Here is a 22150-nt window from a genome sequence, read left to right on the forward strand (position 1 = left end):
TATTTCTTGTGCTTTTAGGAGTCTTGTTAAGGGAGTTGGGGCCTAATCTGACATGATGAAGATTTGGACCTACTTTTTCTCTATTAGGGGCAGAGTCTCTGGACTAATTCCTAGGTCCTTGATCCACTTTGAGTTTTGTGACTGGTGAGAGACAGGTTTTTATTTTCATTTTGCTGCATATGGATTTCCAATTCTAACAGCACCATTTGTTCAAGAGGCTATCTTTCCCCCACTGTGTGTTTTGGTGCCAATATCATGCTGTTTTTATAGCTCTGTAGTTTAAGGTCTGGTATTGTGATGTCTCTTGCTTCACTCTTCTTGCTAAGGATTCTTTGGCTAATTTGGGTCTCTTATTTTTCTTAATGAATTTCATGATTGCTTTTTTCTTATTCTATGAGAAATGGCATTGGGATTTTAATTGGAATTGCATTAAATCTGTGCAACACTTTTGGTAGTATGGCCATTTTTGACAATATTAATTCTGCCTATCCAAGAACAAGGGAGATCTCTTTCTATCTTCTAAGGTCTTCCTTATTTTCTTTCTTTAGTGTTATGTAGCTCACTGTAGAGGTCTTTCACCTTTTTTGTTAGGTTGATCCACAATTTTTTTTTTTTGTTGTTTTTTTAGGCTATTGTAAATGTTTTCCTAATTTCTCTTTCAGAGGATTCATCACTGATGTATAGAAATGCATTTTATGGATATTGATTTTACATCCTGCTACTTTGCTGAATTCATTTATTAGTTCTAGAAGTTTTCTGGTGAGATTTTTTAGATTCTCTAAGTATAGAATCACGTCATCAGCCAATAGTGATAGTTTGAGTTCTTCTTTTCCTATTTGTATCCCTTTAATTTCTTTCGTCTAATTGCTCTAGCTAGAGTTTCAAGAACTATGTTGAGTAGAAGTGGTGAAAGAGGGTATCCCTGTCTTGTTCCAATTTTTAGAAGAAATGCTTTCAATTTTTCTCCATTAAGAATAACAATGGCCTTGGGCTTCGCATAGATAGCTTTTACAATGTTGAGGTATGTTCCTACTATCCCTAGTTTTTCTAGTGTTTTGAACATGAAGGGGTGCTGTATTTTGTTGAATGCTTTTTTGTTATCTATTATATGGTTCTCATCTGTAAGTCTACTGATGTGATAAATTATGTTTACTGATTTCCATATGTTGAAACAACCTTGCCCTGAGATGAACCCTACTTGATTATGGTGCATTATCTTTTAAATGTTTTTGTATGTGATTTGCCAGAATTTTATTGAGAATTTTTGCATCTGTGTTCACCAGGGATATGGGTCTGAAGTTTCCTTTCCTTGATGTATCTTTGTCTGGTTTTGGTATCAGGTGATACTAACCTCACAGAATGAGTTTGGAGGAGTTCTGTCCTTTTCTATTTCATGGCATAATTTGAGGAGTATTGGTATTAGTTCTTCTTTGAAGGTCTTGTAGAACTCAGCTGAGGTCCTGGGCATTTTTTTCTTCCTTGGGAGGCTTTTTATGGTGTCCACTATTTCATTGCTTGAAATTGAACTGTTTAAATTGTGTTTGTCCTTCTGATTCAGTTTGGGTAGATCATATGTCTCTAGAAATTTGTCAATGTCTTCAAGATATTCTATGTTATTGGAGTATAAATTTTCTAAATAGTTTCTAGTTATCTTCTGTATTTTAATAGTGTCTGTTGGGATATTTCCTCTTTCATCACAAATTTTCGTAATTTGAATTTTCTCTCTCCTTCTCTTCGCCAGCATGGCTAAGGGTTTTTCAATTTTATTTATTTTTTCAAAGAACCAACTTTTCATTTTTTGTTAATTTTTTCATTTGTTTCTTTTGTTTCAATTTCATTGATTTCAGCTCTGATTTTTTTTTTTTTCAGCTCTGATTTTAATTATTTCCGGTCTTCTACTAAATTTGGTGGTTATTTCTTATTCTTTTTCTAGGGCTTTGAGATGTAATGTTAGATCATTTATTTGTTGACTTTTTATTCTTTTAATGAATGAGCTCAATGCAATGAACTTTCCTTTTAGCACTGCCTTCACAGTGTCCCAGGGATTTTGATATGTTGTATTAGCATTCTCATTTATCTCTATGAATTTTTTTTATCTCCTCCCTGATGTATTCATTGTTCATTCAATAGCACATGATTAGTCTCCAGGTGTTGGAGTAGTTTCTATTTTTTATTTTATCATTGATTTTTAATTTCATCCCATTATGATCTAAAAGAATTCAGGGTAATGTCTCCATTTTTTTGTATTTGCTAAGAGTTGCTTTGTGGCATAACATACGGTCTATTTCAGAGAAGGAACCATGAGCTCCTGAGAAGAAAGTGTATTCACTTTTTAATTATTTTTTAAATTTACATGACAGTGGAATGCATTACAATTCTTATTACACATATAGAGCACAATTTTTCGTATCTCTGGTTGTATACAATTCACACCAATTCGTGTCTTTATACATGTACTTTGGATAATGATGTCCATCATATTCCATGTGTATTCACTTGTTGGTGGATGAAATATTCTGTATACATCTGTTAAGTCTAAATGACTGATTGTATTATTGAGTTCTATAGTTTCTTTGTTTAGTTTTTGTTGGAAGGTCTAACCAGTGGTGAAAGAATTGTGTTAAACTCACCAGTATTATTGTGTTGTGGTTTCTTTGATTCTTAAAATTGAGAAGAGTTTATTTGATTACATAGATGCTCCATTTTGGGGAACATATATATTTATGATTGTTACGTCTTATTGATGTATGATTCCCTTAAACATTATGAAATGTCCTTCTTTATCCTTTCTGTAACTTTGACTTGAAGTCCACTTTTTCTGACATGAGGTTGGAAACCCATGTTTCTTTATGCAGTCCATGTAAGTGGTATATTTTTTCCCAACCCTTCACCATTAGTCTGTAGGTGTCTTTTCCTATGAGATGAGTCTCTTGAAGAAAGCATATTGTTGGGTCTATTTTTAATCCAATCTGCCAGTCTATATCTTTTGACTAAAGAGTTTAGGCCATTAACATTGAGGGTTATTATTGAGACGTGATTTGTATTCCTAGTCATTTTGGTTTATTTTTGGTTTTTAACTTGACTTGCTTTCTCCTCTGATTGGCTTTTCCTTTAGTAGTTCCTCCTCTTGCTGATTTTCATTGCTGTTTTTCATTTCCCCCTCATGGAATATTTTGCTGAGGATGTTCTGTAGTGCAGGCTTTCTAGTTGTAAATGCTTTTAACTTTTGTTTATCATGGAAGTTTTTTATTTTGTCATCAAATGTGAAACTTAATTTTCCTGGATATAAGATTCTTGTTGTCATACATTTTCTTTCAGAGCTTGGTATATGTTGTTCCAGGACTTCCTAGCTTTGATGATCTGGGTTGAGAAATTTGCTGAGATCCAAATTGGTTTCCTCCTATATGTAATCTGATACTTTTTTCTTGTGGCCTTTAAAATTCTATCTTTATTCTGTATGCTTACATCTGTATAGTTGATATCTTCTACTGGTCATTAATTCTGTCTTCAAATGATGCTCTGCTTCAATCTCCTCTATGCCTAGGACTAAAGTCAGAAATATATTCTGATATATATTATACTGCACCCCACTTGTCTCATGTTTTGCTTTTCCATTCTTTTTCTCTATGTGCTTCCACTTAGAAATTTTGCTCTATTCTGTCTTCTTACTCACCAGTCCTATCTTCTGCTCTATCTAATATACTTTTACACTTATCTACTGGGTTCTGAATTTTATAATCAAATTTTTCAGTTCTCAGCAGTTGATTTTGGGAGTCTTCATTTGAAAATTTATCTTATTCATCTTCTCCTTATTTTAACACTTATCATATATATCATTTTATCATAGTTATTAAGTTCTTTTCTGCTAACTTCAACATTGGGCTCACCTGGGGTCTGCTGCTACTATATGCTTATTCTCTAAATTTTTAGTCACATTTTCCAGGCTCTTATCTAATCACTTTTTTTTAATAAATATTTTTTTAGTTGTCAATGGACCTTTATTTTTTATTTATTGATATGTGGTGCTGAGAATTGAACCCAGTACCTCATACATGCTAGGCAAGCACTCTGCCACTGAGCCACAACCCCAGACCCTCTAATAACTTTTTACTTCATGTTGGACATTGTGGATAAAAAGTTCCAAAACAGTTCCTATTACAAATGTTTTTTTTTTTTTTTTTTTCTCTTAGACAAAAAGGGAAAAGTGGTAGTTTCTTCCACCTAGTAGGCTGAGTTGGGTCAGGCCTGGGTTATCATGTTAAGATTCAAGCTCCCAGAACACAAATGTCCAAGGTCACCGAATTGAGAGGCTGGCAGATCTTTATTCTCTTGAGCCCTGAGTCATACCCTATGGAGGTTGGTTTGTTTGTTTTTAGTACTGGGGATTAAACCCAGAGATGCTTTAACATTGAGCCATATCCTTAGCCCTTTTATTCTGAGACAGGGTCTCACTAAGTTGCATAGGTCATCACTTCATTGTTGAGATTGGCCTCGAACTTGTGATCTCTATGCCTTAGCATCCTGAGATGCTGGGATTAAAGACATGTCCCACTGGCACCCTATTGAGGTTTTGAGTAGCTTTTTATTCTCCAACCCCAAAAAGGTTAAAAGTATGACAACTATTGTATGAGAGAGTGAATTTTTTGTGGTCGGCTATCTGTCTAGTGAATTTTTTTTCACTTGTGTACTGTGAGACTATGAGATTTCAATTTGTCTTTTGCTGAGCTCCTAGTTTCCTGGGCTATCCTAAATTCAGCAAAAGTCTCCAGGGAGAAATCCTTTTGCTTTAGGGATTCCTTAGTTTCCAATCACTTTACCGACCGACCTTTGTATATGTTCAATCACTAATGGGGCCAGTGGGGTTCTCTTCAAACCAGAAGAGTCTCTCTCTATGGGCCTAGTCTGCTCCTTAGCCTGCTCCTAAAACTGGGAAATGTCTTTGGAGAAGACAATAGCCAGCTATTGTCAGCTCCCCTAGGAATGGCTCTTTACTGTCAGGAATTTTAGTTCACTGAATTCTTGATGCTTCCACAGCTATTAGATATCTTTAAAAATATGGTTTTTGTAACTTAATCCCAACATTGTGGATGAATGCTGTCTATCGAAATCTGATAGGTAGGAGAAATCTTATGTATTAACTGATTACTGGAATTGCCTGGGGCCTAGTTTCTGGGTTTCTTCTCTTTTCTGTCTATACTCATTTCTCTTGCTCATATCATCTCACGGCTCCATTGTGATACCTGCCAAATTTATACATTTAGCTCAGAAACTGTCCCCTGACTACAGACTCTAATTGTAATCTAATCGTTACTTGCCATCTCCATTTGATTTTCTTGCGGTATTTCAATTTAAAATACCCAATAACTAAACTCCTAGCCTGGTATTCTAGCCAACACTCCTGCTTCCTAACTCTGACCTCGCATAGTCCTCTCCCATTTGAGTTAAATTAAATTCTATCTTTTAGGTACTCAAATAACAAATCCCAATTTAATCTATTTCTCTTTTCTCTCCATATATCACATCTGACTGGCCAAAAACTCTTTTTGTTTCCATCTTTAAAATATTTCCAGAAACCAGTTCTTTCCACTGTTTCTACCCTGGTCAATACCACCTTCATTTCTCACCCAGATTACTCCCAAAGGGCCTCCTAACTGGCTTCCCTGCTTCTGTTCTTATCCCACAAATCTCTTTTCAATACAACATTCAGAATTGCCCTTTTTAGTATTTTACTCCTCTGCTCCCCCCACCCCACTACTCTGCTTTTACTGCTTTAAAAGGCTCCTCCTTAACTCAGAGTAAAGCCAAAGACCTTCCAATGGTCTTCAAAACCTACAGGATCTATATTTACCCTCTCATCTCATCTGCTACCTCTTAAGGCTCCTTGTCTGTTCTTCATACATAGTAAACATGCTTCTCCCTCAGAGACTTAGAATAGGTTGTTCCCTTAGTCTCTAATATTCTCTTATTCTTACCTATCTTGAAGAACAGAAAAGGTAAGAGATGGCTTCTTGTGATAGGATTTTAACTGGTCCTCAGAGTGTTCACTAGAACCGAATCTAACAAAATGTTAAAATGTGGATAAGAAAGCAGAGGTCTTTACTCTGAGTATTAAAAGGATGTAAGGCTTACAACATTCTTCATTATAGAAAATTTTCAACTAACATTTAAGTAGTCTGAAATAAAATTTATCTCTTAACATATATTAAAGAATGGAGGTTCAGCCCTAATATTAAAGAACTGGTGTGTCTTTTTAAAAAACAGTTTAACAAAAGAGTTATAAAAGTAAACACTCAGGCTGTAACTGCTACCCAGGTCAAGAAACAGAAGCGAAGTACCCTGGATGTGCTCTCTATCAAGCCCCCTTTCCCACTTAGCTTCCATCTGAATTTGCAGAGTTCTCATTTACCTGGTTTCCTTTTTAGCTTTATACAAATGGAAAATTATAAAAATTAAAAATTAGCCGTGATCATCAAAACACTGAAAACAGGTTTTTATTCTATCTTTAAAAAAGGAAAAGGGAATAGCATTTCCCAAATACACATCAAAGTAGGAAGGAAACTGGAAAATTAAGATTTTTTTCCCCGACAGCAATTGTGCATAAAAGCATGATCATATGTGTATAAACACTCAGTGTATACAGATACACACAGATATAAACTAAATCTGCCTGCCAAACACACTTCCATAACCACCATCTGTTCTTAACTGCTTGGAATTTTCTCAAATTATCCTTCAAAGAAGACCATTTTAATTCATTTACTTGTATGTTGTATAATTAAAAAATTTTATTCTGAGGGCAAGGGGAATCACAAAAACTTTCAACCCTATTCACCCCAAACCTCAACTAACCACTTCATTTACTTTTATTTAAAAAACCATAAGGAGCTGTAGTAAGCAAATCACTTTTCAAATTAACAAGCATTTACAGCTTGCCATCGAAGGTTCAAAAGTGGCCTCTAGCATAGTGCATGGTATCAGAGGTTTTACATTCACCCAAGGAAAATACAATAAACATTTGTCTTAGAAATGCCCCAGGGTAGCCGGGCAGTGACCAACTCCTGTAATCCCAATGGCTCCCAGCAGCTCAAGAGGCTGAGGCAGGGGGATTGCAAACTCAAAGCCAACCTGGGCAACTTAGCAAGACCCTGTCTGAAAAGGAAAAAAAAAATAAAGGATGGAGATGTGGGCGGTGGGGTGGGGAGGAGAAAAGAAAAGCTCCAAGGTAAATGCTAAATGTGTAACAATAACTACTAGTCCAATGAGAATTCAAAAAGAGAGAATAGCCTGGATTTAACAGAACAGGGTATAAAAGGGTAAAAAACTTGGGCCCTAAAGAATGATGGTTCATAAGAGAGGACAGCAAAGATAAGGCAAGATGAAAGGAACCCTAAGAATGAAAGGATATATAAGAAACACACCTGCAATTCCAGTGACTTGCAAGACTGAGACATGAAGAGCTCAAGTTTGAGGCCAGCCTCAGCAACTTACTAAGCCTCCATCTCAAAATAAAAAAATTAAAAAGGACTGGGGAGCACAGTGGTAATGTGCCCCTAGGTTAAATTCATAGTTTAAAAAGAAAAAAAAATTCTATGTGTAACATGAACTAACTAACTAACTAACTCTCTCTCTCTCTCTCTCTCTCTCTCTCTCTCTCTCTCTTGCTGGGGATTGCAGGACTGGGGCACTTTTATGGCCCCAGTCCTTCTATCTTTTATTTTGACACAGGGTCTTGTTAAGTTGTTGAAGCTGGCCTCAAACTTACAATCCTCCTGCCTCAGCCTCCCAAGTTGCTGGAGAGTAACTCATCTTCTTAAAGAGTAAAATCATTATACTGAATGTGGGGGGTTGCAAATAAATGAAGGTAAATGGGTAATATGTGATCTCATTTAAAAAAATCAGACAAGTAAGCCTTACTCTAATACAGCAGTTAAGAAGTAACCACCTCAGATTCTTGAGCAAGAGATGAAAAATAACAGCAATTCCCCTGGTATTTCGGGAAAATTAATTTGATATCAGATTAGGAAAGACAGAGAGTTACAGAATGGAACTACAGAACTGTGATGCAGTCATCTGAACACTGGGTTACAGCAGAAACAAGGGGAAACAAATTCAGAAAACAGTCTAAGGAGAAATAGAGTGTAGGAATCTGTGTTTGTACCTAATGAAGAAATGGCAAGACAAGAAACTGCCCAACCCGGTTGAGTGAACAGAAGCTTAATGATGGCCAAACTGAGCCCATGGCATGGAGTCACATAAACTGGTGCAAAGCTACAGCAATGCCACAAGGCAGCAAGGAGCCTTAGAAAAGGAGGTCTGTCTGCAGACTTAAGTGGCTGCCTGGAGTGAGAAGTAGATGAATATCAATGGGAAAAATATGCTAGTGTAAAGAAACGGAAGAAAAAAAGAGCCTGGATTTAAATATAAATATATATATATATATATTTTTTTCCTTATCTTTCTAATCCAGGAGTTTAAAAAAATTAAACTTTTTTACATAATGGCTTAACTATATTTATTTATTCATTCATTCAATAAATAGATAAGTACAACTAAGTGCAAGTCTTCATGTTAGCTACTAGTTAACAAATAAAACTCCACCTACACTATGTGAAAAATCACAAAAAATTAATGCCTCTTTTGAAAAGTTTACAATCTAAGGGATCAATCAAGAATGACACTCAAAACAGATGGCAGAGGCATTGAAGAATCAGAGCAGTCACAAGCTTCAAGTAAAGAGCTCAAATATTCCAGCTGACTCTCCACTTTGGGCATAAATGCAACAATGGCAGTAACTTACAAAGCAGAAGATAGAAAGTGTGTAGGAAAGGTTTCATTTAAATGTTTCCTCGGGTTAATGTAGAAGATACAAACCTACCCTAAAGTAGCTCATGGCTTAGAAGAAAGAAACCAGAGATGGTAGGTATCCAAAGGATAATGGAAGGACAGGGGCAGGGTTAAATATGTTGGAGCGTTCTGGGAGCACAGCGGATCTTGTTTGACTCCATGCCATGGCATGTTTGGGCCCTCCACATCAGGCTCCTGTCTTTCCAGCCAGGATGGATGGTTTTTGTCTTCCCCTTTCTTCCTGCTGTTGCCCTCTGTGCTGAGGACAGTGTTCAGATGACTGTTGCACACTGTTCTGTAGTTCCCTGTTATAGGGGGAGCAGGGAGCATCCTCAAAAGGGGAACTGAGCTCAGCCTGTCAGGCACAGAAAAAGGCCCAAGAAGGTACCATAGGCAAAGATCCAAGAAAAGTGCAGAGGAGAGCACTGTGAGCTGAAGACTCATTCAAACTGAAGTACTACTTTTGCTCCAAAAGGCAAAATCATACTAACTGCTCAAATTGTAGGAGGCAAAAACCAAAAGAGCCTTGTAAAAGTCTACACATTGTTAAGTGCATCAGAGAACCGTGAAAGTTTGCCTGTTCCAGGCACCAAATCAGCTGGACAAAGAATAAGAAAGCGGAGTCAGCCAGGAATGGAAACTTATTTCCCGCTTCTGAAAACCAGAAGCTGGTTTGGGAACTATCTTCTGAATCCCAAAGTGGGGCTGCAACAACAGGCCAATCTTGATCTAGAAAGAATCATGTCTAAAGATACTTTTAACAACCTACTGATAGGTAACCAATGCTAAGGGTATAATCTGAGGCTGGGACAGGAGCCAACAGTTACAGAATTGTACTGAGTATGAGGACAAGACTCGGCACAGACCTGCAGAGATGGCAAGGACTTTCTAGTGCAGACTCTACTCCCTTCTCTGTCCCACACTGAAGTGAGCAGGAAGGCAGACATTACCCAGAGGGCCTTGGGGGAAGGACATAAGAAAAAAAAAACTCCGTCTTCCTTAATGATTTTCTGTGCCAGTAAACACCACGGATTGTCTAGAATCCTAGATAGGATCCATAACTTTCAAGCTTTTCATTAAGCCTGGGAAATGTGTTCAAATCTCACCAAGAAGCCCTGTATGAAAAACAGATACACGGGTGTGGTGAGCCGTGTTGTAGACCGTTGCCGCCATTAGAAGATGGCGCCGGTCTCCGTTGTGGATCTTGGTAAACAACTCCTTATTAGGAAGAGTTGGCGCGCTGTCCCTCAGCACCCTATGAGAAAACCCCGCGTGGCAGCTTTGGATTGGACTTGAGTAAGCTTTATTAGGCTATGCTTGGGCGCTCGGCGGGGGGTCGCTAGAAGATGATACATGAAACAAGGCCTGAATAAACTGCTGAAAGAAGAATCCTGTGTCGTGTTTTCCCTTGCCGGCGAGGGGTCGCGACAATTGGTGGCCCGCTCGGGGAACCGAATATTCCTCGAACCCAGGATCCAGAACTTTCAGCAGTCAGGGTGGTGCACCGGTAAGTTCCCAGGAAGTGGGAATCCGCAAGCAAATAGCGGGACACTCCTCTGTAAATACAGAGAGAGCAGGGAAAAATAATAAAACAAGACGCTCCTCAGTAGCCAAAGAGAGAGCGGGGTTTTTGTACTTTCACTTTCTTTATAGCTTTAAAAACATTATGGGCGTTGCTTCTTCAAGCCCAATTTTGTTGGCCCTGGATGGGTTGCTACGTTCAAAAGGACTTAAGGTAAAGCAGAGCACTTTGCAGATGTTTTTGAGAGAAGCTGCCGGGGCCGCGGTCTGGGCATGAGGATGGCGGTGGGCTCAGTCAAGATGCAGCCGCCGTGCGAGAACCCGGCCCTGGCGGCGGCGGACAGCGCTCTGCGCCGCAGTCCCAGCGCCCGTGAGCCGGAGCGCAAGCAGCCGCCGGCGTCGCTGCGGCCGCGGCTGAAGGACCTGCCTGCACTGCTGCGGAGCGGGCTCACGCTGCGGAGAAAGCGGAGCGCCACCGGGGGCTGGGACCGGACGGAGCCGGTGTGGGTTCCAGAACGCCTGACAAGAAGAGTCCTGACAAATACATCTGAGTTTAATATAACCACTTTGGCCATTACTTCCCAGGTGTTAATTCTGTTGTCTCCTTCTAATGAGACCTCTAATGCCACTCATTTTAAGGCTTCTCCTTATTGCACCCCTGAGTATGGCTTCCCTCCTATATTTACACCTTGTCAAGATCACTCTTGGGAGAAACATCAGGTCGCCAAAGGTTTTTCCCTTTCCCCCTCTCTCAAAAGGTACTTGTATAATTCTTCCAACAATAATTCCTCTATAGGAGCGGGTTGGTCCTGGTTTCAATGGTTGATTTCCAATGAAAAGGGGGCCACAGCCGACATCTCCGCTTTGGCTCAATTACGAGGAGTCCAAAGTTGGCTGTTTAATGTTTCTGGCAGTAGTACCCAAGACTTGGTGTGGGGTAGGAGACTCAAATCTATTTCACACAATGCACAATTAAGTAATGCAACGTTACCCTCTGCAGCAGTCTGTCTCCAATCTCCGTTTCTGTTCCTTTTGGCTAATGTTACATCACAGGGGATGCTTAATTGTTCTAATACTACCTGTTACTTGTCTGAGTGTTGGAATGGATCCTGGCCTATGGCAGTGGTTATGAAAATTCCAACTTTTGTCCCGATCCCAGTTACTGCGGATCCAGAGTCATTTCCTATTGTTGAACTGATTAGAGCCCGTAGAGATTTTGGAATTACGGCAGCTATAGTGACAGCTGTGGCAGTGTCTGCTGCTGCAGCAGTTACAGCTGGAGTAGCCATGGCCAGCCAGGTTCAAACTGCTGCCACTATTAATCAGGTTATTCAACAAACATCCACCATACTTGAATCTCAAAGTAGAATTAATCAACACATTCTATCTGGGATTTTGGCTGCTAATCAAAGGATAGATCTGCTTCAAGCTCAAGTTGAGGAATTGTCAGACCTAGTACATTTGGGTTGTGTTGATCATCGTGCACATCTATGTATAACATCTCTCAGATTTAATGATTCCAGAAATACCTCTCAAATCATCGGACAGTACCTGGCCGGAAACTGGTCCATGGAAGCAGAGAAGTTGATCCAGACCCAACTGACACAAATTGCCATGCTGAATAACACTCGTGTGGACCCTGTGACATTGGGCCAATTTACGAATTGGCTGTCTTCTGCTTTTTCTTTCTTTAAGGAATGGGTGGGAGTAGGCATTTTTGGAGCGATGTGTTGTTTTGGGGTTGTCCTTTGTCTGTGGCTTTTCTGTCGCCTAAGAGCTCGTCATAGCCAAGAAAAGGCTATGATCGTCCAGGCTTTTGCAGCCCTAGAGAATGGTATCTCTCCACAAGTTTGGCTTGCGCAACTTAAGCAATAATTTCCTGGGTTTTGGCCATTGCACCCCCAGTCATCTTTGACATTGCACTGGGATTGGCATGCCCTCCTCTTCCTGCCTTCCCAGTTATGGAAGGCCCATGCACTCTGCAGGCCTTGTTGCCATTGCACGCAGGTGGGCTTCCATGCTGGTGCTGCACTTTATGCTTTGGACCCTTCGTTTTCTCAGGGGCTGAGAGATGGTGTTGCCACTTCCAACCTCATAGTCACTGACCGGCTACTTGTAAAATCCCCCTTCCTTTTCGCCGTCATCACGATGCAGGATGTGAGGCAAGGCACTGCACTTGAGTGATCCGGTCTCCGGACCTCAAGGGAAGCACGTCCTATTGCATACGGGTTTGACGTCCACGCCCCGTCCCACGAAAAAAGGCGTCGGCTGATATGGTGTCCGATCTAGTGAAGGCGCCTCCTTAGGACTGAGCCATACATTGCAGCCATGTTTGCACAGTGGGATAGGACCTCTACTTTCACCTGCATTGTTTTTTAAGAGATAAGGGGGAACTGTGGTGAGCCGTGTTGTAGACCGTTGCCGCCATTAGAAGATGGCGCCGGTCTCCGTTGTGGATCTTGGTAAACAACTCCTTATTAGGTAGAGTTGGCGTGCTGTCCCTCAGCACCCTATGAGAAAACCCCGCGTGGCAGCTTTGGATTGGACTTGAGTAAGCTTTATTAGGCTATGCTTGGGCGCTCGGCGGGGGGTCGCTAGAAGATGATACATGAAACAAGGCCTGAATAAACTGCTGAAAGAAGAATCCTGTGTCGTGTTTTCCCTTGCCGGCGAGGGGTCGCGACACACGGGGAACTATTTTGGTTCTGTAGCAGTTAGGGCTGATTTTGAAAACCTCTTGATAAGCTGATCTCCCCAGAGATCTCTTCATAGGTACTCCTGCTTGTCATACAGGGGAGGCCAAATCTTAGGACTGCCTCTCTGAACATCAAAGTCAAAACCATGTATTGGGCCTCACTCTTGTTTAAATTTGGTTAAACAATTTTAGGTATAATTAACGCAAACTTAGATTCTATCTTATGTCTCTCCACGTATAAATCTTCTTTGCTACATCTTTAGAGGAAAAAGGAGCCATGGTAAGATACATAAAATTTCCTGAATTCTTTCTATCACATCAGTTACTGTTTCTCTTCAGGTATCAGGGGAAGAAGTCTTAACAGCATCTGAAAGATGTTTAATGGCTTAGGCTAAATGGCTACTTGGAGAAAATAAAATTCCTAATAGTATTTTAACTAGAAAGCAACCATAAAATCCCCAAGGAAGGAAACCCCATTATAAAGGAACACAATCCTATCATTTCATGGCAGTCCTGCAAGAGCTATTTTTAACTATGTGTTTGAAAAGTACTGCAATGATAACACATCAAATTATTATTCCTATTAAATATTATTTCATGAGTTGTATAATCCTTAGCAGAAACATGAAATCAACTCTTAAAGGCTAGTCATCGATTAAGTGCAGATATAGAACTCTTATCTAGATCATTCTGTTCCTTAAAATAGGAACAATAACCCCTTGCTCCTCCCCATGCAGAGACAAAATGGAAGGATATGTGAAATTACATGGAAACACTTTAAGTTGGAGGCAAGGTGGCTGAAAAAGATAAAGCATTATCAGCTTCTGTGAGATACACTGGAGTCCAAAAGGGACAGGTAGCTATGCTGCTGCCACTTGGCATGCAGAATGAATTCTGCCAAGTCAGCAACAGCGACTACAGAACAAGACAGACTGTGTCCCAGAACGCTGCTGGCAACAATGTCCCTCCTACATACTCAGCCTGCTGCTTCTCTTCCTTTTCATTTTTTCTCTATAAGCTCCTCAGCTCAGATCTCCTTTTTAACATTTAACCCTCTTCTCATCTCTGTCTAGATCAAGTCCTAATGCTATCATCCTCTCTTTAACACTGCAGGGGGGACTGATAAAATGTAAACGTGGTCATTCTGCTTGTCTGCTTTGACCTACTGATGAGTCCTATCTCTTATTCAACCTACAGTATGAGGGCACATACCACAGGTGGTATCCCTGTTAAGTGTGACTCCACCTACTTTTCAGCTCTTATGTTCCACCATTCCTCAAATCATACTCCAATATCTAGCATACTCATCACTGGTCATGTGGTGTCTTTATGGTTGCCCTTCAGGTTGTGAGGCTTTTGTTCTTGGTAGAAATGGCCCTCCTGCATCCTTATTCTCCTGAACTCCTGCCCACTCCTCTTTCTGTGTGGCCATTGCATCTAGCACATACTTCTTGATCAACATAGAAGTATAGACATGTGCTGTTTCTCTTAGACAAAGCTCTGTGGAGGCAGAAGTCATATGCTGATACTCATTCCTATATCCCAGGACCTGGTCTTCTAGCAGACTCTGAATATATATTTGTTGAATTAAAGTGACAACTATGATTATTAGTTCATTTGATTACATTCTCTGAGCAAGTATTTACACATATAAGATTTTTATACTCTAATCAAAGAGACAAAAACAGAATCAGAGATCAGAGATATTCAAATACAATTACAAATTGTGGCAAGTGCTACGAAGGAAATAAACAAGGAGCTAAAACAGAATCACTGAGATGATAGGGAGGAATCTACTTTAGATAAAAGAGACAGGAAAGATTTTTCTAAGGAGATGCCCTTTTAGGTGAAACTGAACTGATGGCAAACCAGTCATTTGAAGCATGTGGCAGAGAGCATTCCAAGCAGAAGGAACAACAATGGCAAATGCTGGCAGGTAAGAAAAGAACTGATGTTTATTAAAAGATGGCTAGCCTTGCCAACCGTGGCGGCACAAGCCTACAGTCCTAGCAACTTAGGAAGTTGAGGCAGGAGGATTCCAAGTTTAAGGCCAAGCTGGGCAACTAAGTGAGACCCTGCTGCAAAATAAAAAATATAAAGGGCTGGGGATGTTGCTCAGTGATAAAGTATCCTAGTCCCCAGCACTTTAAAAAAAAAAAAAAAAGATGGCTAACCCTTTGGTTGCACAGAGATAGAAGGAAAAGTTGCTTAGCTGAAATAGAAATCTGGTGAAACAGGGAGAGAGTATGATTATAAAGGGCCCTGCTATGCAGAGTAAGGAGTCCTAATTTTAACCTAAGAGGAAGCCATTCAAAGGTTACTAGCAGTAGTTAAACGATGTAACTTAGGCCTCAGCAAACAGCCCTGTTAGCTTCATCAACTAGGCCATGATGACTGCTTAGCCATGGTTATTACCCTCACACAAGGCCATACCTCTGCTTGCCAAGCCAGTGTAGAAGCTGAGAGTGCAGATGTTCGGCCAGCTCCAAGAACAGCGATTGTTTCCCCATCATCATCCACCACTTTGAAGTCCAGGTCCTCGTTATATTTTCTGCGTTTTACTTGTCGTCCTGAGCGTCGTTTCTATAGGACAAACATAACATCAGAGCAGCTCTGAGAGTCAAAGGCAAAAACTGACACAAGAACATCCTCATATACACTTGCTAACACCCCAAGTGGGGTTTTCCCTCCTTAGAAAAGGAATCTTCTGTAAACACAACTCTCTTATGGACTAAATTCACTGAAAATGTAATATAGCTGAGTGAGGGGGAGAATAAAAGTTTCATTTCCAGAATGCCATGATTCACTATGAAGAAGGTGTAATCTCAGGGTCCAGAAAGACATATTTTTTTTTTTTTTCAGAATGCCTTTATTTTATTTTTATGTGGTACTGAGGATTGAACCCAGCGCTTCACGCATGCTGGGCAAGCACTCTGCGACTGAGCTACAGCCCCAGACCAGAAAGACATATTTTATTCATCAATAACAGTGATGTTTTCCCTATTTCCTGGAACTGGCTTCTGTTCCCGCAAAACAAGGAAGAGAGGTAAACTCCACCATCTTTGAGGTCCACTCCAGCATGAGTGGGAAGCCCAGGTTTATAACAGTAATAATGGTTTAATATGTATGTATTTATTTATTTAGCTCAAATTCAATTTACTCACCACAAACTCCTAAAAATATAGTTTGAAAAACTAATCAATACCATTTTTTATTAGGACTTACTTTGAGAATCTCATAACACTTGTTGAAATGTTGGGAGACATCTGAAGTATGACAAAATGTCAAGTCATCATTTAAGAACTCATCTCTAATCAAGTAGCTTGCACCTTTTAGAGAAAGAATGTGCAACAACAAAGAAGGGGAGTGACTTTCCTCAGCAGTAGAACCACTTCAGGAAACTAGTGACCAGCTAGCACAGTCTCAGATATTTAAACCTTGAACAAAAGCAAAACCTCATCTCCTGTTTCTTTTAAAAGAAGAAACCTTTTCTCTATGTTCCCATTATTCCTTCACTGCATTACCTCTATGGTGTTTTAACTCTGTGTGAGAGATTCCAAAAAAGAACAAACTTCTCCCCATTCCCATACACAGATCACCATTCTAGCAACACTGAACTCCCTGCCAAATCCCATCAACTCATTGTGATTGGTCCTCTGCCACTCTGGATACTTAACAGCCACCAGTCCCAGCTTACAGGCAGCAAAGGGGCTTCCGCTCTGACACCAGACACTACAAATTATGAGTACTACAATGTTACAAGCTGACACCTTCCTACATTAGAAATCAAGGAGAAACTAAAGGGGGTCCAGATGATGCTGGAAGGTACAGTAAGTTGGCTTTATTCTCAATGGTCTCCTTGTAGCACCATGGTGCGGATAAATTGCTGTAGATATAAGAGGAATCATAATTTTCAAATATTAGAATTCATGTCCAAGAGAAGTTATCTCAACTCAGGCATACCATGGCATAATTTTAGGAACTGAATTAGATGGGTATCTCCTTGTCCCTGCTTTTGGCTAAATCTCCATTTTGGCATAATGAATATATCCCTGACTTTCCAAGCATCTGAGACTATAAAGTTATCCTTGTTCAGACTAGCCTACCACTGAGCACTAAATGCATTACCTACATGTCAAACTGGCCCCCTGAGCCTTATCTAGTCTGGCTCACAACTTCATTTTCCACATCAACTTCATCTGCAACCTAATACCATTCTACTTTCTAAGAAGAAAGCAAATGCCGTTAAATAACTGGGCAATCATTAGTATAAGGATTGGGCTAGGGTAAAAGCCTGTTGTCTACTTGCTCATCCACCAGGAAGAAGCCCAGCCCAGCCCAGGTCTGTGCGTAAGGAAAATAGGCTAAAGACAGGCACAGAGGAGCATCAATGTCAGCAAGACCCCGTCCAGCAGCCGTAACCTCCAGTAGGCTCCCGGTCACAGCTGTACCTGGCTGTCTGCAGACTCAGTGGACTCCTCAGGACTCCGCAGGGATGTGTTCGGCAGGCCCTGATCCAGCTCTAAGCTCTCCACTGTGGTTTCACTTTTCCTTTTTCCTTTCTTCTTTCTCTCGACTGGGGTTGGTCCTTGCTCCTTGCTACAAGGAGAAATTCAGAATTAAAACTGTTGGGCAGTTTTGAAGACTAAGATTTCTCATATAATCAGCTATGAAATCATACCCTGAAATCCTAGGTCAGGGTAGAGTTTAATGGAGAATCTATAAAAGTTTCTTTCCAGAAATATGGGAAGAATATGTACATGGATTAATGCAAAATCCAACATTCCTATAATAACTACTATAGCTACAATGTGGTAAGAAAAGCATGAATATCTCTAAAAATCCCACTTTTGGTTTAAACAAATGTCTTCACTAGAAGTTTGTTTCACAGATATTTAAATTCACCAAATTAAAATGTTCCTTTAAGTTAACTGGAAGAGACAACTCCACAATCTGTCATCCTCCTCTACTGAGAATGAGCATCCTCCTCCTAGGCCTAAAGTGAGCATTAAGAACTCATAAATGAAGATATCACTGTCCTTGCCCTTCAGGAGCTTACAGTTATAAAAATCCTATAGGCCACATATAGCCACAGCCCAAGGCAGTATATGAATGCTTTCTCAGAAATGTTGAGAGAGGCAAAGTCCATCTATTCTTCAAGGCCCTACCAAGATGGCAACATTTTCTCTAAAAAGTCTTCCTTCTCGTAGATGGTAAAATCTCTTTTCCATACGCCCCAAACAACTTCAACTGTGCTTTGGTTAAGATGCTCAAAATCTGATCTTCACCAAAGTTAGTCATTAACCATGGATACCAGACTTAGAACTCATGTACCGACATACAGTGTCTGAATCCTCTGCAGTTGTGCAATAAAGGTTGGTTGAATGAATAATGAATATTTTATACTTCTCTGATCTCTCCTATGAGGGTCTAAGTTCCTAGAGAGTACTACTTAAGTTTTGTGTTCCTCTGAGTGAGCAGTCTTATGCCTTATGCACAGTGAGTGTTCAATTAATATTTAAGAAAGTTTTTAAAAAATTTTATGCAACAGATAAATTAATGCATTAATAGATAAATAAGATTACTTGTGTTGGGGAGACTTGGAAAAACTTAAGCAGAGATATACACAGAATTTTGACAGACATTAGACAGAAACAATAGTAATTAATAATAATGACTGCAGCTAATGCTTATTTACATAAGCATTGTATACACGCACAGTTTTAAGTTCTTTAACATGGATTATCTCCTTTATGCCTCAAGATGACACTATAAGGCAGACAGTATCTTTATTCTCATTTTACCAAGAGAAATATGAGGAACAGTGAGGTCAATTTAGATTTCCAGAGTAATCAGACCAGAAAACAGTGGAGACAGGATCTGAATCCAGGTAGTTTGTGCTTTTAATCACCATGGCATTCTTGAGGAATGGAACAGTGTCACAGACACATTTAGTTAAAAGCAGCTTTGTAGCTGGAAAAGAGGGAGAGCACACACAGAAATACTATACAACAGAGCTGGAAGGAAAAATTAATGGTACACGCGACCAAAGAGTTTAGACTTCAGCCCGTGGGAAAAGGGCTATGATGCCAAGTTCAGGCAAGGGGCACTGAAAGGGCTCAAAGCTGAGAATGCTTTGAAAGGCCCAGCAGGAGTGGAAGCAGTAGTCTTAGCAAGTGACAAAACAGATGGCCTTGTTTAGTATCAACATGCATTCAGCTACTGTTGACTATAGATCAGGCTGCTTCTCTCTCAAACCCTTGGGTCCTCACAGACTCACAACCAGGTAGTATAAACTGAGCCCATCTCTGATGCCACAGGCCTGTCTATGGGAAAATTCATGATAAAAACAATTCTGGCTCAACTTGAAGAAGTGAAAATTAAAGGGTCTTGCCATTTCAGAGGATTATAGATTTTAACAAGGGACTTATACCCTCAACTAGGGAACAAAAGCAGAAGTTCTTATCAGTATAGAGAAAAGGCTTGGGTGAAACAGCTTAAACAAAAGATGCTAAATTTTCACAAGAATTTTTATCTCATGTTAAATGGCATCTTATTAAGAAAACTCTATGGCAATTATGTTTTACTGAGTACTTATGCATTGTGTGTCTCACTGAACAGTCCCAGGAAGGGGTCATGGCAAATAATCCTCATATTCCAAATAAGGAAACCAGCAAAGGTCCCAAAGTCAGTAGCAGTAGAGCAGAGGCTGATACTCTGGTCATCTGAGTCACAGGGAAAATCCCTCAGAAGCCTGAGGCAGGAGGATTGCAAGTTTGAGGCTAGCATCAGCAACTTAGTGAGGCCCTAAGCAACTTAGTGAGACCCTGTCTCAAAATAAAAAAAGGCTGGGGATATGGCTTAATGGTTAAGTGCCCTGGGTTCAATCCCTAGTACCAAAACAAAAACAAACAAAAATCCCCAGTTTTTCCCTTTTGATAAATGTAAAAAATTCAAATTTCCTTTAATGTTATTAAAATCTTAAAACAATAACTAGAAGAATCAGCAACAAAAACATTTCACCACAGAAAAAGATTCACAAATCAATAGGTATTGATTTTTTATGGTTCTCATAGCAAAAGAAGCCTTTTGTTTTTTAAATAAAAATTTTTAGAGAGAGAGAGAGAGAGAGAGAGAGAATATTTTTAATATTTTTTTTTTTTTTTTTAGTTTTCGGTGGACACAACATCTTTGTTTTTTATTTTTATGTGGTGCTGAGGATTGAACCCACGCATGCCAGGCGAGCGCGCTACTGCTTGAGCCACATCCCCAGCCCCTTGTTTAAATTTTTTGACACAAATTAAAAGAACTCTGAAAACATCATCAAAATCACATACTCAGAGGCCTACTGATTCTAATATAAAATCTTAAATCCTTCTTCCCAACATTTGAAATTAACTTCATCTATCTACTAAATGCAACTTCATTGTATTAAAAGACTTTATGATGTTTAATTTTCATTTTAAATATGCAGAAACACGTGCTTTCATATGCAAAATCATACTCAAAGCTAAACCAAACTCAAACTATAATTAAGGAATAGAACTTCTTTGAGATAAGCTACTTTATTATGATTTGTGTGTGCATACATTAAATGATGAGGATAAGGAGGAGCCATCTGAGGCACTTCCAAAGTCAAGCCTGGGCATTATTTACTAGCTGCTATTAGCCAGAGGCTGGGGGCAGGTGGGATGCAAAGAACACCTTCTCAAATAAAGGTCAGTAAAACTGGAAAGTGCCTGCTGAAATCTGCTCACTTATTTGGGGATAAATAAGATTATACTCTACCTGGGAAATCTTCAAAGTGATTTTCTGGAGGTTACCTTTGGCAACAGAATCAATTTTGAGTTCCAAAAATTCTTCCTGGAGCTCTTCTGATAAAGACAAATATCAGGAAGAAAAGATTCCTTGTAAGCTTATCAATGGGATTTTCAAATAGGAAATCAAGAAAATATCACCCGAACTCATCCTCCAGGATGATTCTAGATAAAATGTATTCTTCCCCTCTCTGGAACAAGTTTTTAAAACCTTAAGCTTAGAAGTTTTATCAAATGAAAACATTTTAATCTTCAAATTGCTATATCTATAGGTAGATTTGGTTATGAATACTTGTTTGCTTCTTGAAGTTTCAGGTTCCTCAAATATATTGGCTAAAAACTACAAGCATGTGCATAAACCTTTTGGGTGGCAATTTTACTTAAAAGAAATTATCTTAAAGATAATACCTCCAATAATATGGAAACACACGTGAGGTTATTTATTGTAGCATTATTTGGTAATGACAAAGTAATGAAAACTACCTAAATGTCTAAAGATAAGTGATTGAATAGATTTGAGTACACACAAAGGAAACTATGCAACTGTAAAAATGATCAGAAAGAATTCTATAATATGCAATGTACAAAGACTATCTTTCTGTGTACAAATAAAGGGCAAATAAGAAAACGAAACTGTATTGATTTATCATTACATAAAGAAACACAACAAACCAAAAGAAAACATACACACACACACACACATACCAAAACAAAAACACTACTCAGTCATTTATCTATAGGGGATGGGGAAGGGCTGGGCACACCTTTTTACACAGATTTGGCTTTTGAAGATATGTTAAAGTTCTACATATTAAAAAAATTTTAAAAATTAAGAAAAAAACGAACTCAAGCAGAAGAATTCAATTGTTTCAACTGAATTGCAAAATCACACTGTATGGAAAAATAACTTCATTCCCACCGATTTATGAACACATTGACTCTCAGCTTTTAGGAGAAGGGGGCAGCAGAGCAAACAAATCCTAAACTCATTCTTCTTGGTAGCTGTATGGAGGAAGCAAACCTGAAATGAACCTATTTTATGTGTGGTACAAGATTAAGCAAATAAGCAAATGTGTTGATGTCAGGAGCTGAAGTGTTCATGGAGGAATGGGGAGATGCAAATACTTGCACTTTCTGTAAGAATATATATGCAAACATATACATGTGTATACGTTTTGGTATGTTTGTCTGTACATACAGTTCTATGGGCATATCTGTGTGTGGTCCTCCCAGTTTTGACAACGCAAAGGGCATAAAGGCAAAGATGCTCCAT

At 39.3% G+C, this 22150-nt stretch overlaps 1 protein-coding gene across 6 annotated transcripts in view; it reads right to left on the bottom strand.

The window, feature by feature from the left end:
* The window catches only part of Chd6 (chromodomain helicase DNA binding protein 6), a 237637-nt gene that overhangs the window by 101143 nt on the left and 114344 nt on the right, over positions 1–22150 (bottom strand). For all 6 annotated transcript variants that reach the window (XM_058575574.1, XM_058575572.1, XM_058575575.1 and 3 more), the window contains 2 exons: positions 17512–17659; positions 15494–15643 (listed from right to left, as the gene is read on the bottom strand). In XM_058575574.1, coding sequence (XP_058431557.1) covers positions 15494–15643; positions 17512–17659 — 298 coding nt within the window. The remainder of the gene's footprint in view (positions 1–15493; positions 15644–17511; positions 17660–22150) is intronic.

The sequence above is a fragment of the Marmota monax genome, unplaced genomic scaffold (assembly GCF_021218885.2).
Source record: "Marmota monax isolate L192 unplaced genomic scaffold, Marmota_monax_Labrador192_F-V1.1 WCK01_AAM20220418_F8-fsc00014, whole genome shotgun sequence".
Lineage (NCBI taxonomy): Eukaryota > Metazoa > Chordata > Mammalia > Rodentia > Sciuridae > Marmota > Marmota monax.